This window comes from Emydura macquarii, unplaced genomic scaffold (genome assembly GCF_026122565.2).
Source record: "Emydura macquarii macquarii isolate MOO-44397 ecotype Brisbane River unplaced genomic scaffold, CSIRO-AGI_Emac_v2 contig_2768, whole genome shotgun sequence".
NCBI lineage: Eukaryota > Metazoa > Chordata > Testudines > Chelidae > Emydura > Emydura macquarii.
The window spans coordinates 12656381-12674459 of record NW_027132905.1 but is presented as its reverse complement, the minus strand read 5'-3'; the positions used below and the strand labels follow the sequence as shown (position 1 = coordinate 12674459).

At 40.4% G+C, this 18079-nt stretch overlaps 1 protein-coding gene across 2 annotated transcripts in view; it reads right to left on the bottom strand.

Annotated features, from left to right (window-relative positions):
* Positions 1-18079, bottom strand: part of ARHGAP26 (Rho GTPase activating protein 26) — a 306079-nt gene that overhangs the window by 57311 nt on the left and 230689 nt on the right. For both annotated transcript variants that reach the window (XM_067567247.1, XM_067567246.1), the window contains exons 19-20: positions 15448-15586; positions 3133-3286 (exon numbers count right to left, since the gene is read on the bottom strand). In XM_067567247.1, the coding sequence (XP_067423348.1) occupies positions 3133-3286; positions 15448-15586 (293 nt within the window). The remainder of the gene's footprint in view (positions 1-3132; positions 3287-15447; positions 15587-18079) is intronic.

The window sequence follows — 18079 nt, the reverse complement described above, 5'->3', positions numbered from 1 at the left end:
AGCCCAGGCTTATTGTGTGATGGTCTGAAAAGGCTTGTTTCAGCGGCAGCATATGATAGAGCATTATGTATCCACTCCAGGCCATCTCCATGTACATAGCCCTGCAAATCTGTGGCTATCTGCTTTATATCCGTGGATATCTGCAGATCATGTTTGTGAATTGGACGCGGATACAAATTTTGTATCTGCGTAGGGCTCTATCCATGTGATCCTTGACAGCCTGTGTGTATTTCACAGCTTCAACAGGATCCTCAGATAGATGCTGGATATTGTATTTTTCATGAGTGTCTGGCTTGCAAAGCATTGGAAGATGCAGTGAGAATTGAGTACAGTCTATGATCTGAGTTTGCTGGTGTTTCTCTGCTGCCAAAGACCCACTGAGATTTCATTAGGGAGCGATTTCTGATGAGGATGTGGACAATTTCTTTCATACCATATCCATTATTTGAAATCCAGGTTCAGTGATGATTATTAAGGCACCTAAACCAGGACAAGTAGAAGACAAATGACAGCGACACACAATGTCAAAAGCCAGGTGGTGGTGTCATTTGGGGAACCCGATCCAAAAGGACCTATCGCGGTTTCATATCCAGTTCAATCGCAGGCAGTCAAGGGACTGAAATTCCCAAGCACTAGCAGTATGTCATGGTAGAGTTGATTGGATTTTTGCTGCCAGCTGGTGCTGGAAAGAATCCTTTTCTGCAGGTCTTCCATTGGCACATAGGCCACAATGACAGATAGATGTCCATGATGATGTCAGAACCAGGCACAGAAAAAAAAAAAAAGCATGGAGATACGTGTTTCCAGGTGGTTAAAGTCTGTGCTAGAGGTTGTCTAGTAATGAGTGCCATACTTTGAGTTTGGTGTGGACCATTGGAGTGGAGGATGGTTGCTCCTTCCACAGTAACTTGATCGCTCTGTGGCAGATATGCCTCGGTGATGCCGGTGATTATGACCTGGTAATGAGTGAGTTCTTTGACAAGAGCAGTCTTGCACCCAATTCTGTTCAGTGCTGTCATTATCCATATGGTGACATGGAATGCGCCTCTGAGGTCTGGTTTGCACTTCCAGAAAGTTGTCATAAAAGCTGCGCTTTGCCTAAGTGGGATTTGGGTCATGCCAGTCCTATGTGTGCAGAACGTATCCCTCTTCCAGGAGTCAGTAATAGCAGGGGTTTTCACCCTGATGCTGTTGTCACCATCTGTCATGGCTGGTTGCCCCTTCATTACACTATGCCTCCATTGGAGATGGAGAGGGGTTTTATTTTTGGGAACCCCACTTTCTTTTCAGGAACTCTTCCATCAGATGCCCTTGGTTCCTGAGGTTCCAAAAAAGTATTAAAAAATCCATTCAGCAGGTAGAAATCAAAGAAACCCTTGGAAGAGAAATCTCTGAGACAAAACTTCCCACTCACCAGCAATTACAACCCAATCTGGGGTTTTGTGTATAGTCTTTTTGGGTCTTTCATGATGTCCTGGGCACAATAAGTCTCAAGGATGAAGGAGTGGAGAAAAACTTTGCTTAATGAAAGTCACCAGTCACTAGTTCACACCCCTTCAGCCTTGCATATTGTATATGGCAGCAAAGACTTCAGGAACAGACAATCGGTGATACTATGCACCCTTCAAGCTCCAATGCATTGTGAGGCAGAGACCAAATTGGCTTACAAGTCCTACCCAAGGTGTAAACACCAGAGATACTCAAAACCTTATTTAACTAGTCAGATCCGCCATGCACGTTGTCCATGTTCTAATGACAATAAGAATCAACTGAGTGAGGTAAAACCCATTGACAGAAACCAGAACTTTCAAACACATGCGCATGATAATATGTGAGCTTCATTTACACAGGGAATTACACCAGTTGTAGTATGTGCATATTTTTGCCCATACCAAATTCTACAAACATGGGCCTAAATTTTTACACAGTATGATATAACAAGTATAGAGACATTCCCACCCAGCTCAAAAAACTTCTCTCAATCCAGGCAACAGTTTTGTTCTTCAAAATGCACAGATAAAACTTCTGCACTGCTGGCACACTCATTCTCCTCCCAAATTTACAAAGTCCTAGATTATTAATCACAAGAGCAGATCTTGGTCTTGATGACCTATCAGGGTCCCCTTCAAGTCCTACATTTCTATGATTCTATGATTTACTTCCAAGAGACCAGAAAGCTTTTATAGCAGAGTGGAAATTTTCACCCTCTGAACTGTACAGAGAGGAAGGAGTGGAGGAAGTGTGGGAATAGTGACTCTTCCTTAGAAGTTTGCAGCATGACGCCAGTGCCATTCTTGTCATAGCACCCTAGCCAGTGCAGCGTTCTTCTTGGTTATTCTAAAGGGATGTCTGTTGACATGATTTATTAAGTGGCACACTGAGAAATGCAGAAAAACTGGGACAGACACTAAACTTGGCTTGGGCTTGTCAGAGATCCACAGTGTCTGGGGGAGATCTGTTCAGGCCTTCAGATGTGTGGGAAGGGGAGGTTCTGTGGGAAAATATTGACAGATACAGCAAAGCCCCAAAAGGAAGGAAATTCCCCTCAACAGCACATGCCACTGGTGTGAGAGCTCAGCTGTGACGGGTTCAGGGGACATCACAATAACTCAGCCATCCCCTGAGAGTCATCATCAAAGCTGCAATTTTTTGCCTTGAACTTTCCTGGTGAGGGAAGTAATAGTATAAGCAATGGCACACAGTTGGCTGGAGACCAACTGTACTGACAGCAGTCTTAGATTTTAACTAAGTAGGAAGAAAACAATTTTATTAGTGCTTTGTTCCACTGTTTTATTTACTTTCCTCTAGGATTCCCAGCATTCAACGCCAGATGTTTCAGAACAGTGCAAGCAACAACTTAAAGATCTACTTGAATATGATCAAAGTGCCCCCACACATTCAAAATAATTAGAGCACAAAGAAGCCAACAGGTATAACAAACAGTAACTAATTCTAAAATTTAGACCAAGTTAAAAACGCAATGCACATAACAATGCTCCCATTAAAAAATAGGATTTTGAATTATATTCTTCAACAGACTGCCTTGATTCAGACTAAGACAGTGCCCTCACTGAATTTATGTACGTTGGCTGGACAGAGGCTCTATGACATACTAATTATCACTGTACTTACAGCGAGTTTGGCCGACTGGGTTTAATTACTTCCAGGTCAGGGTCACTCGAGTTTGGGTTGGGTCGGAGAGTGCTGTTGGAGTAGAGGAAGCTGTTTACATTGGAAGAGATGACAGATTCCAGACTGGAGTTGATGATACTGTTCATTGTTTCCTCTAAAAAACAACAACAAACATACATTGGAATCATTAAGTAAAACCTATTAAGTTGTTAGAAAATAAAATACAGACTTTGCAATGTAGAAGAGTTCCTATTAATAGCCTACGTCTTTATGTTGATATGGTACAGGGATCCCAGGGAAGTACACTGAGGATATAGAAGTTTCTTCACCCATACTATCTTTTAAAGCTAAAACTATATGAAACACGATTTTCTCTTATTCTGAAGATGCAGATACATTTTAATTAAGGATATTTTTGGTAAGTTAAACATTCACTGGTTTCCTCGGGTCACTAATATCATCTTATACTCAAAGATTCCAAAGCCCTTAAAATAAACAAACTAAAATAAACAAACTTAGAATAAACATTCAAAATTATACACAGGGATCAACTTATCTATCACTGAAATTCATCCACCTCTAGGGTGAAACATGGCAATTGTTTGACAGTGCAAAGCAACACTATGGAATAAGAAGTAAAGAACAGAGTACCCAATTGAAATTTAGTTTGGCAAAACTTTATTATCTAAGATAGGACACTAGGTTAACAATTAGAGCTATTTGCCAACTAGCTCCATAATCAAAAGTGAGAGGTTGACAAAAACAAAGAAAAAATTAAGAAATTTTCTTTCATTTTTTATTAACATCTATTCTTGTAATTAGTGCTATGGTTCAGAACCTCTGTTTTATGTCTCAAGTGAAAGAGCACCTCTAGACTACCCTGTACTTTTCACCTCACCCTCTTATCCCACAGAGGCGCTGATTCTGTACTAACTCAGACGGAACACTGCCACTGAATCACTAGCATCACTCCTTCAAGCAGCTCAATGTTTCTTAGGGCATATCTACACTACAATAAAAAACCTATGGTTGGGCCCATGCCAGCTGCCTCAGGCTCATACTAAGGGGCTGTTTAATTGCAGTGTAGACATTCGGGCTGGAGCCTGGCTCTACAACTCTGTGGGATGGGAGGGTCCCAGAGCACAGGCTGCTTCCTCTGCCAAGGAAGATAGTGCAATCATGAAGAAGAGAGGTGGTGTCCCTCAGATGGTCTAAACAAAAACCAGAAAACACCTCTTTAACAGTTAATCTTCCAAAGGAATGATTTTTCATTTGCATGGTACTAAAGGCTATCAACAAAGCGAATGAAAATTTATGAGACTCATTTATTCCCAGTCCCTTCAGATCAGACATCTCTGCTGTATTCTGGGGAAAAACCTGTAATGTGCAGCTATATTTTTGTACACAGAGGAACAAGGAATGGAACAGAAATCCAACAAAAACAATATGAGTGGAATACCTCTGTAATATTAAAAATTAATCTTGGATACACAACAGGAAGAAATCCTCTGTATTACTGTGAAATAACTTAGAAACAATGTTGCCACAATCATAATAGAGTATGGCACTGAATAACCTCTTCATCACCACTTCAAAGGGACAAAGACTATATTAAGAGAGGGTTCATGGACACAAGAGCGAAAGGAAAACCTGGTATAAACATACTAGAACTCTGACTCAAGACTATCAACAGTTTCTCTCAGTCTGTCAGCTCAGAGAGAGACACTTTGTTCATCTGTGCTGCAGATAATGTTTTTTACACTTTGTATCAACACATTGATGCCTTTGTCATTGTATCCAACCAAATGGGTTTATTTCCTGTTACTTTGCAATTCTGGTATCCTATGCAAATAAATGTATATTTTATTTAAGATAAATGGAATTTGATGTGGTGACTTATGTTTGGGTTAGGATCACCAGAGAGAAAAAACCTGAGTCAATGGCAAATATAATAATCTGAACGCCCATTCAAAGCACAGGGTTGCTAAAGGTGTTCAAGAGTAGGGCAGCCTGGGTACAGGGACAGCCAGATGTGTAGCCTTGCAACAAAACCAGGCACCCAGGAGATGGACCCAGATGAAGGTCTGAATTTCCCCTCAGGTTTACATTTGTTTCAATTCAGAGTTCTTCACGCTCTCTCTCAGAGTGTGCAAGTACTTTTTGAAAATACTGATTCCATTTGATATTAACAATATTTTGCAAGTGAATTTACTACTCATGAAAGAGACTAGAAGCCTAGGTTGGGCAGGCATAGTGTGGTTAGGCAGACCCAGGTCTGCAAACGCACCTCAATCCTGACTTGTAATCAAGACTGCAAATAATGCTGAGCTCTGATTTTGTGGACTGTGGGCAAGTTACTTAACCTCTCCATGTCCAAGTTTATCCATCCACAGAATGGTGATGACTTATCCATCTTTCATAAAGCACTGAGTGCACATGCACTAATCTTTCATCAGAATATATCAAGTATAATCATTGCCATGTTTTCATTTATACATTTCCTTTGGTCTTCAATTGTTGGATCATATTGCCTTTGTTTTTTCAGTAGGAATTTTACCCTGCTGGGTTCAGTGGAGCTACTCTGGATTGACACTGGTGTAACAGAGCAGAATGTGGCCCTTATGATATTAATGCAAGACTCCTAAGAATCTGGGACTTAATAGACAGCAGGCCAGCAATGGTACAGCTGCAACTGGTGGGAGTAACACCATCACTCCTTAAAGTATGGAGTGCTTACAATAGGCGGTTTTCACAGTGATAAAATTCACCCAAGCCTTTTCAACACTAACAGGAGCTGCACCATTGCTAGCGGTTACTGTAATACAAATACTACTTTTTCTACAATAGATGGGCATGGATGGATGCTTTGTAAGAATTTAAAGATGAATTAAATATTATGCAGGAATAATAGAGAAGATGGGGATGGTATAATAAATTAGAAGGATAAATAGCAGCAGAAAGGAGAGCACCAGTATTTCATGGCTTTCTGTGGCTGTTCCTAAAATTTCTCATATTCTAATATTCTTCATCAGATCCATTGAGTGCAGTCACTGTATTTTCCTAGTGTCTGGACAAGTTTGACTTCAGGATGCAGTCAAAGGTGAGCTAAAACTGCAGCTGGATAGGAATATGGTGATGGTGAAGAAGCAACTAGAGATGCAGGTGGTGATATATGTCCTTTCAGTTGAGTGAGTAAAGCTCATGAACTATAACTTAAGTTCACAATTTCAGGTAAATATTAAATAGCCAGCTACTACTTTACATCTAAAAAGCTGTAATAAGCAAGAATGTTTTTCTTCATCTTTACTAAGCAAGATAACTGACATTTCCTTTCAGATGTGGATGTCACTACAATTATCCATGCCTGGATTACCTCCACACTGGAATACATTTCACTCTGCATGGGATTACCCTTGAAAACTACCACCAAGAGCAAAATACCTGCCTGATTAATGAATGGTATTATACGTGTGCTTCACAGACTGCACGGGTTTCATGTCAAGGTTTGATTTCGATCAATAAAAGCCCTTTATGGGTTGGGTCCTGCCTCCCATAGAGACTGCCTTTCTTTCCAACCTGATGTTATGATCACCTGGAATGTTCAGGGTAACAGTTCCTAAACTTCGTGTGTCTCAGGGCAGGGAGTGCTCAGCAGAAGTCCTTCAATTCTTGAATTATCTCTTTACCTCCTCCCCACCCCCTTGGTCTGAGGGTTGACTTGCAGAGCACATGGTAAGGCACATATGTTTACTCAAGCTTTCCTTGAGTGGGCAGAATCTTAACCTTTTGTGGGGTGGAAAGTTTTTCAGTTTATTGGTGACACTGTCAGTTTGGATTTATTTCTGTATGTGTTTAAATTGTTAATGTTTTTGCTTCTGATAGATGCACTATATACACTGACAGCAAATAGTATAAAGGACTGAGGAATCCTTGTCCGGAAGACAAACGACACCTCTTCATGTTTTCTTTTTAAAGATTATTGTGAACATTTAAAACAGTGTCTGGTTTCATTCTCGTAAATACAGCATCATAAAACTGGTACAGTTATTAGAAAACTAACCCTAGCCATGTGAGGGTGGCATTTTATGTCTGTCAGAAAAGCAACGTCTGAAATACAACCACGTTTTTAATTTTGCTATATAATTATTATTATTATTACCACCATCTAGAGGCCTCAGCTGAGATTAGGACTCTTGAGCTAGTCACAGTGCAAACCCACAGCAAAAGCAGTCCCTACCTTGAAGCGTCCACAGTCTAAATAAATAGGACAGAGAAAGGCTGAAAAGGTTAACAAAGACACAGAGAGATTCATAGATTCCAAAGCCAGAAGAAACCATCGGATCATCTTGCCTGACCTGGATATCACAGACCCATTAAATCATAGAATCATAGGGCTGGAAGGGATCTCGAGAGGTCAACTAGTCCAGTTCCCTGCACTCATGGCAAAGCAAAAAGTGATGTGACTTGACCAATGCCACAGAACCGGAAATAGAACCCAGTTTTCCTGACTCTCAATCCAGTGCCCTTTCCACTAAACCATACTGTCTTCCCATGCTGTAACTAACCAATTTAATACAATTACAGAAGGATAAATACCACGGGGATCCTGACAGCCAACATTTTTGCAGAACCCAGTGGCAACACAGCTAGAGTATAGTGCCACTGGCTATCACTGTGGAAAACCGCCAGTACAGTAGTTCTACCCACCTGTCATCGCCCCTGTTCTTTGCACTTCTGGAAACTAGGAGCCATTTTCAGTTCTCATCTATAGTAAATCATTCTGTTGTCCTTAATGAAATAGGTATGTGTCCTTTGTGTATTGTAAGAAAGAAGTGTCTGGGGATGGAGGAGTAGACTGGTCAGTAGTTAGAGACAATAAAGCATCATGTTGGTATAGCTGGTATAGCATAGCAGGAAGGAAATGAGGATAGATGAGACTAGAGACAGTGCACAATGATGAGTAAGGCAGGAGCTTATGCTTAAATGAATGGGGTTTAGCAAAATACCCATGGCAAAAAAAAACCCAAAACCCTTCACTGCATTTGGTATCCCGGTTGGCAGTTTCAGCAGATACACAAAGTCTGAATGGGTTGTGGAGAAAGAAGTACCCTCTTGGTCTTAAAGGTGGTCTCTCAGATCCGTATTAAGATCTACTCGGATGACAAATCATCCCTGTTCCATGTGCTTCAGTCTCCGGAGCTGTGTAATGGATGGCCTCCTCCTGAGCACCCTCTCAGGGCCTAAGTGACTCTGCAGCACCCTGCCTCAGTTTCCCTTTCTCACAGAACTCCTAAAAAATTCCACCCAGCCTATGTCATTTCAAAACAGTCCCTTCTGGGACTGGAGATCCAATTCACTGAGCCTATAAGCACATTGTCCTTCCAGGCCCCAATCCTTCCTCCTAATCAAGGGAGTGCACATCCCTCTTTCTCAGAGCAGAATAGCACTTCATGCCAGCCGTACACAGCTGGGCCCTTCAACCACTGGTTCCATGGTTCAAAAATGTTCTCTTCCTGAATCAGGAATCCCCAGCTCTCCTTCCCAGAGCAGGGTTACAATCCAAACAGTCCCTTTACTTCCTGCAGGATCCAGTCTTGCTCCCTGCAGCATTCACCTGCAGCTGCTTTCTCAAAATCTTGAAAGTGACGACAAATAGCTTATGCAAATGAGACACGTTGCGCATATACAGCACTGCACAGATATAGACAGAAAGCAGGTATTTTTGAAAAAGGAGAGGAATTGGGCAGAAGACTATTTTCTCCTTGTTATTCATTTACTCAGACATTTTCTGACATCCAGCCACAAAGAAACTAATTTAGTGAACTCTGAAATAAAGAAGTGAATATACCTCTGTGGACAGTAAAGCAACCATCAAAGCAGTTAAGGTGAATGAAAGAACAAGGCAAGATAATACACTTCAATGCACCGAAATAAGAGCATGAATGAAAGATGCCTGAATAATAAAGTTCACAGTGAAAAATACAAGCCAATACACATCTGAATGTCTTGCATAACAGGCAAACATCCACTAGACAGGCAACCATGCATCACAGCTCATAAAGGTCTTCATAGTTGGTGCATGCATGCGCACACATGTTCTTTGTGGAAGAGCTCACTATTAAAAGTAGGATAAACGTCCTTTCCCTGGAGTAAAGATAAGGGAAAAAGATCCTCTTTTGGTGTTTATGATGTTACTATTTAAAGCCAGGAGAGATACTGGGATGTGAGCATTGCAAGAGGCTGGAGGAAGAGTAACCATAGTTGGAAGGCTTTCAGAGTCTCTTACAACTGAAGAAAAATTGGCCAAGTGAAAAGTTGGATTGTTGCTGACCTAACATTGGAGCATATAGCCTCTCATATGCCCCAGGTTGTCACAGCTGACCTGATAAATCTGATCTAATTATTTCACAGCAGTCAGAGACTAATAGTCAGGTAAAATAAAGTCAAAGGATCATGTCTCAGTGACACAGCAGCAGTCTGTACAGCCAGTCTCTAAAATTATAGCTCAAATGGTTGGACAGTGATGTTCAATGATGGTCTCAACGTCTTCAGAACTTGCATAACCTAGCTCTGTTTGCTGCTGCCAGCTGCATAACTGAAAGGACAGCTATATGTGAACATCTATTTCAATACCTAGTTATGCTAATGTGCTACTAATAGCATGGCTCAGCTGAAGAGAAGGTGCTGTACTAACACTACAAGAAGCCAGTTTCATATTAATTGTATCAATACATACAAACCGGCTCTTGAAATTTTAGCCTGTTTGCAACAGTTTAAGAAAGCAACAGGAAAATATTCTATGTACTTTCTTTGCCCCTTTCTTTTGTTCCTATGGGTTTACCAATCTACTGGACACAATACAGTAACATTCATGTATATGGTTCCCAACTTGAAGCCTATGATACATCAAAGGGAAAAAAAATCTCCATAGCTTTCAGTCATATGTTGGCTCAGACTGAAGGCCATACTCTCTCTAAACCAGGTTTGAAAAAGCTCATAAACAAGCGTGATTACTATAGAGTGCCAAATTTAAGGATATTTATTGACCTATATTTTATTGCCCAAGTCCAGCAGCAGGTAATCATTTTGAAGCTGAAGTTGTAGTTCAATCATACCTTACCAGTATCATATTCTCAGATTGGTTGTAAAAGGATCCCATAAAGTTCAGCCAGAGTACAGCCCCATTGAGTGCATATTCATTGATATGAAGCTATGACCTAATGAAGGTACTTTGAAGTCTAGTACTTGGGACTTGATAACAATTGAAGCCACATTTACTTCTTTAAAAAATTCTTACAGTTAGATACCGTTCCAAAGCATTTCCTCCAAGTAAAGCTAAACAACCAGCAACTTTTAGCATTAGAGGTGCTTTTTGTGACTTTCCAATTACAGAATTGCTTCCACTTATTTCGGTTGAGTCGGTGCTGTTTGTCCCTCCTATTTAGTTTAATGTAATGATGAGGCTGCGGGGGTAGGGCGGGCGGAGGATATCAATCTGAACTGCAGCTGCAATAGACACCAAAACCACAACACACCAAACGAAGGCTGACAGAGGTAGCAGCTTCCAGAAAACAGGCATGGCAATGTTGTTCTTCAATAGTCTCTTCATAAATAAAAATAAATTAATAAAATAATCAAAAGCAAAACTAATTTCCCCTCTAGGCCTTTACAAAATTCAAGGGTGCACTGCATCAGAGAAACAAAGGTCTGGATCTGTCACAGTAGTTTAACCGTACCAAGAAGTCATATCTCACCATGCCATTGCTTTGTTTTCATCACCATTAGTTCCCATTAAGGGTATGTCTAAATGTTGAATGGGGGGTGGGATTCCAACTCGAGTAGACATATTTGTGCGAGCTCTCATTGAAAGAGTGCACTAAAAATAGAACATAGTTGCAGCAGCAGGAGTGGCAGTAAGGGTAAACTGCCCTGAGTACTTACCTAACTTCTCCAAGGGGGACACATTCAGAGTGGCTAGCCCCCTCCCATTTGTGCTGCCGTGACTGCACTATTTTTCACACGCTAGCTCGATGACCATTCATGTGAATATGTCTCCTCGAGCTGGGAATCACACCTCCAGCTCATAGACATACTTTACAAGAGATAAAGTAATGATGTGATTGCAAGAGGTTTCTGGACTTCAGTCATGCTGGCTGTGGGGGAAACTCTTTGTAATGAAAGGGGTCATCCACAGAAGGGAGAAGAGGAGACAGAAGTGAGAAACTGGTTTGACTGTTCCATCCCAGTGACATTAGGAAAGCACTGAACCGGGAGTAAATTAAGGGGAAAATTAGTCCTATTTAAAGATTTAAAAACAGGCTGGCCAAAGTCACACCAGATTGTAGCATTATTTTATCTAGGATTTTTTTTTTTTTAATGTAACCTGCCCACAATGTAGATCTGGAAAGGCCTATATTCCATTATATTCTGTACCTAGACCTAACTGAACTGATATAATGGCAGCCAGTGAGGAGTGTAGATTTCTAGTTAGCAGATCATCATCTCCATCATGCATCTTGTTTTTCCAAGCACTTTCTGCCCGAGGCTAAACTGTGAAAATAAGGAACCTAACAAATCTGTGTCAACCGCTTGGATAATTTTAAAAGGGGCTACTAGTAAAATTGAAATCATTCCCAGCAAGGAAAGTGGAAGATATTTCATCTAAGGAGGTTGGGAGAGAACATGTTTTTGGTGTTGTGTTTTTTTTGTTTGTTTGTTTGTTTGTTTTTTTAATTCTTTCCCCCTTTTTTAATGGCCCGAACTCTATTTTGAATAATTTCTTTTAAACATTGTAAGTTAAGGTTTCTTCTTTGTGATAGTTTACTTGGCCATATATATACAAAAATGAAATAATAAATACCCTAGAATAAATTCATTTCTGTTATGCAGAAGCTGAAAAGTCACCTTATAAGTGCCTGTCTGATTCAGAGGGCACTTGGAGGGTCATACCTGGGAAATTTCAACTTCTGTATTTCTGGATACTAAACTGTGCAGTGTCTTAGTCATGGCATGCCCAGGGGTTATAACAACATGCACTTGTATTGAGCAGCTAAGATTTTGTTCCAGCTCCCCCAGATAATAAAGCTTTTATTAATAAATCAAATACACAAGTTCCCTTTTCAAGGTCCCACATAAAATACCCTCTTGGCAATGAAAAAATACTGAAATGTAGACTACATGTAATGGAGGGTTGAGTCTTGTGTTTTCTGCAATCGTCTGCCTCTTGAAAAAACCCGCTTCAGATAAAACTCATCAGCCAGTCTCATTTCACACTTTTTTCTCTCCAAGAGCCAATAATGCATCAATCTGAACAGTATGCTTCACCAAGCCTGATTTCACACAGTTTTAGCTAGAATCCTTTGCAATCTATGATGATAAAGCATTGCAAACAAACAGTCAGCTGAGTCTCCCCTAAATCTCCAGCTTCTTCTGGTCATGCTTCCAGTAAATTTCTGCTTTGTAGACATCAGTGCAATGACTGTTGGATGATAATTGGGATGCTATGATACAGGTTATCCACAAACGGCACTCAAATGATGATAAAAGTGCCTTACTACAACAAAATAAAAGAATAGGATGCTAGAACATTATCTATGAAGTGGGGAAAAATTTAAGGAATGAAATGTGATACTGAAACAAGTTTCACTTACTTTAAATGCATGTACTCTACCTCCGCTTCAAATGCAGCCAAGGTCAGTAGCAAGCACAGGTTCACAGATTCATAGATTTTAAGGCCAGAAGAGACCATTATAATAATCTAATCTGAATAACACAGGCCAAAGAGATTCACCCTCTAAATCCTGAATTAAGCGCAATACTTGTGGTTGAATTAGAGCATATATTTTAGACATACATCTGAATTCGATTTAAATGTTTAATGTGACAGAAAATTCACTACACCCTTTACATTGTTCCAATGATTAAACTGACCTCAATGTTAAACATTTGCATCTCATTTCTGTTTTGAAGTTGCTTAGCTTCAATTTCCAGCCATTCGTTCTTATTACACCTTTATCTCTAGATTTAAAGATCTTATTTATAGGCCATGATCACTTTATCTCCTCTCTTCTTTTTGATGAGCTAAATCGATTGAATTCCTTAAGTATCTCAGTGTAAGGCATGTCTTCCAGTATTCCAATCATTTTTGGTGCTCTTCTCTGAACCATCTCCACTTTTTTCAACATCTGTTTTGAAGTGTGGATACCAGAAAATGACAGGCTGTTCAGTGCTTTCAGCCCATTTTCCAAAAGATGATTAACCACATAAAAAAAAATCCACAGAGGTTACCAGTGTTAGATGTGCTGGTGGAAGTGAGAGTTGAGTTGAGTGGTCTGAATGAGCCATGGCGGCAGAATCACCATATAGAGGTGACCCTTCCAAGTCAAAGCTCTGACATTTTGGGTGAGTTGAATCTGTTCTATGAACAGAAGACTATCAGTCTAACATTTTTAACAGACACTTAAAAAGTTGAGGGGGGCGGGAGGGAGGTCTCAACCCATCTTCACCTTGTTCAACGGTTCTTTAGAACCAGGAATGCTAATGCAATGCAACATGGCTGCTCATGCTGCAGAAACTGGCAGCACACAGCCTGATTTCAAATAAAACAAACATTCTTCTAGCAGCTCTGTTCCTTTAAGGCTTATGGGCCAGATCCTTAGCCACGAGTACGGCAAAGCAGCCAAAACGCTATCCAAAAGTAGCATTTGGGCTCTCTTGGCACAGGGGCAACCTCATGTGGCATAAAGTCAGCATAATTATGTACTCTTTCCCTCCCACCTTGGGCACCTGGGGTCATGTGAGGCCAGGAGATTGGTGTAATTGGAACATTTTGGGTTTCTGCTGGCCAGAAATCATAGAACTGTCCCTATGGGATCATTTGTGCCAGTGGAGCGATCAGCCCTTAGGCTAAATTACATGGAGGACATTTGGCTTGCAGACAGCCTCAGGATCAAAGGCACAGAAAGGCAGTTTATGCCCACCCTCTTTCCTCAGATGCACTGAGGAAAGCTTGCCAGCACTTAGGTGATCTGGTGCTACACAGGTTGGGGAAATTCAGCTAGGCTTGAGTTCATGTACCTGGACTCAAGCCTCCTATTCTCTGGGCTGAGAAAGGTAGAGTGCCTTAGTCCCAGGAGAAGGAAGAGGGGGAATCTTCAATCGTTTTTCAAATGACACGTGCAACAGAGATGACAAACTCCAAAGGGATCTGCAGCCATCCCTCATTTAGGTGAAGGAAGGGCTGCCATGAGGTGGAATCTCTGAGGGTGGGTGGTGATAGAATAAAGGGTCAGTGGCAGGAAATTGCAGATGGATCAGGAAGAAACGTGGGAAAATACCACCCTAGAAGAAACAGAAGTCCTCCTTTAATGTAGGGAAGGAGGTGCTATCTAATAGACTGATTCAGACTCCTGGACTCTACTCTAGTGTTTCCTGTCACCTCTTTAGGGAACATTGAGCTAATCATTTAGGTCAAAATTTCCATAAGTGGCCTCAGATTTTGGATGCCCAACTTGGAAGCTGTGCTTTATTTTCTGAGGTGCTCACACTGACCAGTAATAGATGCTCAGCATTTCTAAAAGTCATTTGGCCATCCAAAAAAAGAGGCAGGCTCTCCAAACTCATGGACACTTGAAAACTGAGGCAGAAAGGCCAAAAATGTTCAAGTTGGTGTAAATATTTATCTACCTGACTGAGTGTCAAAGTGAACGGACTTTCAGATCCTTGGATGATAGAGTCAAATATGTAATAGTAATAGATTAATTGTCTAGGACATTTTTAATCTGAAGTGGGACATATTCCTAGATGGGATGTAAAACCTGATGGCTGAAATTTCTGTCTCTTTTAAAGAAAAAAGATCTACTGATGTCCAAAAACATCTCTCTGAAGGATGAATTTGGCGATTGTCCTTGCTGCAGATGTTCTGCTCCATGTTAACGAATACATCCCAAGTAGCCAATAGAGGACATTATGGAGGGTTATGGAAGACATGAAAAATGAGAGAGTGTACAACTGAATGTGATAGGGAAGGGATATCAACTTTTTACACTGCTATTTTTATGCAGTCTAATTTCAAGTCCCTTGGGTAAAGTGCTTGGAGGCTACACAATCTTGAGCTCTCTCTATTAATAAGATGTTTTAGGAGCCTGTGACCCTCTCATGCTATAGGATATGCATCACTCTGATTGAGGTTAATGAGTGAGAATCATACCTGTGGTGTGAGAACAGAGCCCCATCAGTCATGATAAGAAACCTTCTGAGTAGATAAGAGTATAGCATTGTAACACAACTCACTGCATCTAGGATTGACATACTTACGCTTTTCATTGGACTGTGCCGTGTGGAAGAGTGTTAAGGGTCTCTCACTGCAGGAAGGAGGCTTTGAATCAGTACTCTTCTTACGAGAAAGCAGCAGCTGCGAGTTTGGCTGTAGCGTCTCCGGTACAGTGTTAAATATCTATAAATAAAAGAATGGGGGTTTGATGAGTTTTTTTGTTTTTTAAAAGAAAGGTCAAGTGTTGCTATGAAACAGGGATGGAAGGGAACTCAGTTATTAGCACAGGCTAACAATAATGAAAAAACAGCCTTTGAAAATCAACTGTTTGACAATTCACCTTTTTAGGGCACAGAGAGTGTTATGTTAAATTCCACTCCCCTCTTCACCAAAGCTCCTCACCAACGCTTCTTTGTTAATTAGTAAAACATGAGTAATTCTCATAGTCTCATACCCTTCCCACTTAGAAGGCGGCTTATGTTTAGTAGCTGGTGGCGAAAGTTGACATACAGACAGTAAAAATACATAGATATCTGTATATTTAAATCTGCATGCTGTGCAGCTGCTTCCCATAGGCTGGCAGTTCACAGGGTCTAGTGAAGTCAACCAGCTTGTGAATTTCTTTGTAATTCCCAGGGACAGCTGTCTGAAAACTGAGCTATCAAATTTTTCCTAAAGGGTATGGAATTTTTAAATGATATAAACTGAAACAGTGCTATTTGTTTCTTTTCTTCAATCCAGGGTTCAAACAGCATTCCGCCACGACTATTCTTTCAAGGGCTCCCCTAGCAAGAATGCATTAAACACACACTTTGATACCTTTTTCTGCTCTAGCTATCTGGACCCTAACATTTCAAAGACAGCAGCCGGGAAGTAAGGCTGCCCAATACTAGGACTGTAGTTTGCCACAAGAAAATGGTATTTCAAAAACATCTCACTCCCCAATGCTCCATGAATGCAAGGTACTCGGCCAGAACACAACCATAATAGTGCTTTCAGATGCATCCGATCCCCTGTATAAAAGCTAAAAAATTCTGGCTGCCAGCTAGTATGAATAGCTGCTAGAAATTTTTTGCTTTATTGTTTTATGTGACAAAAAAACCTCCACATTAATTTACAAATGCAAAAGCACAGAAGCCTTAAATCAGCTATTTTAATGTAACATATCTCCTGAAGATATCAAAAAGCTGGTAAACGTTAGTGCTTAGAATCCTTTAAGAAGTGGTATTTAAATTGTTCTAATATAACTGGGCAACCAGTAGTAAGTAGGCCTGGTTGAAGATCTTGCTTGGTCAGTATAATTCTTCAGAAGTCTTGACCAGTACTAATACTTTAGCTACATAAGTGCCAAGGTGATTGTTGCACTCTGTGTCCATGGAAATGCAGGTGATCTGATAATTTAACACAACCTGCTGAAGTGTTATACACTTCATTCTGGGGATGGCATGGACTTGGCTCTTTAAAAAAGCTGATCTCTGTTTTCTACTGCAACTTTTTCCAGAGAAAACCAACCAATAGCAGCTTACCTGTGTGGATAATCAAGTCCTCTGCATCACATAACTGATAGCACATCAACCAAATTTCCTATCTATAGATACTCACTGCTCAAGCAGAGCTTCTATATTCTAGGCTACATACTGTGTAAAGGAACAGGAAGTGGCAATTACTAACTTTGCAAAAAAATTCTTTTCATATTCAGGACCAGTGATGAGGGCCCTGATAAATAAAAAGCTGCATTTGAACATAAGTAGTTGGACAAGCTGCTAGACAGATTGTGTATTCCTATTTTAATGCTCCTTTTCAAGATCTACATATCTAACTCACACAGTTTTGCTTTGTGTATCGGTTGAAGGAGTGCCAAGCCTTGCTTGTTTGGGTGAGATAGCTCCCATTCACCATAAATGCCCTCAGAAGTAGCTTGAGCCATTTCACGTACTACTCTCGCTCCCTAAGAGTGACCAACAACCAATGGCTGCTCTGGGTATCTGACACACATCCTTTCCTTCTTGTGACTAACTCATCAGGTACAGAACCCAAGCACTGGGGAATGGACCACCTAAGACTTCTAAGATTCAGACCCGTTCAATCCAATGAGAAAAAATTATTGCAACACTGGTATAACTTGTCATACGAAAAAGGAAGTTTGTGACACTTCAAGTAGGACCCACCAAAGCTCCCAGTTTCTTGTATTCTAGGTCACCTGACCCAGGAGAAAAGAGATGCGCTACAAGATGACAGTACTCAATTCTGTTCCATTAGGGATTTTGGCTAGCCTTGCCCATACAATAATTCCTTAATCAGAACAAATGTTTAACTTCCTTTCTTCTGCTCTTGTATTTAGATCTCTCATCAATACAACTCTGCATAGAAGTTGTACTAAAAAATAAATTATTTACTAATTGGATTATATGTGATTGTTTCACACACAGAGTTGAAAATTAATTTCTGACGAAAACAACAACAAAAATCAGTCATACACTTTAAAGTACATATGTATGTAACTTCTGACTAAATAAGGCTCAACTTAGGAGACCATGTGGTTTTAATTTTGCTGGAACCCATTATAAAGCAATTTAATTTACACCTATAGGTTTGTAGCATCTCATCCACGATAATCTAGCAGAATTTTGCTTTACAGTTAAAATTTTAATTGATCCTAATGTTCGCACAATAGGT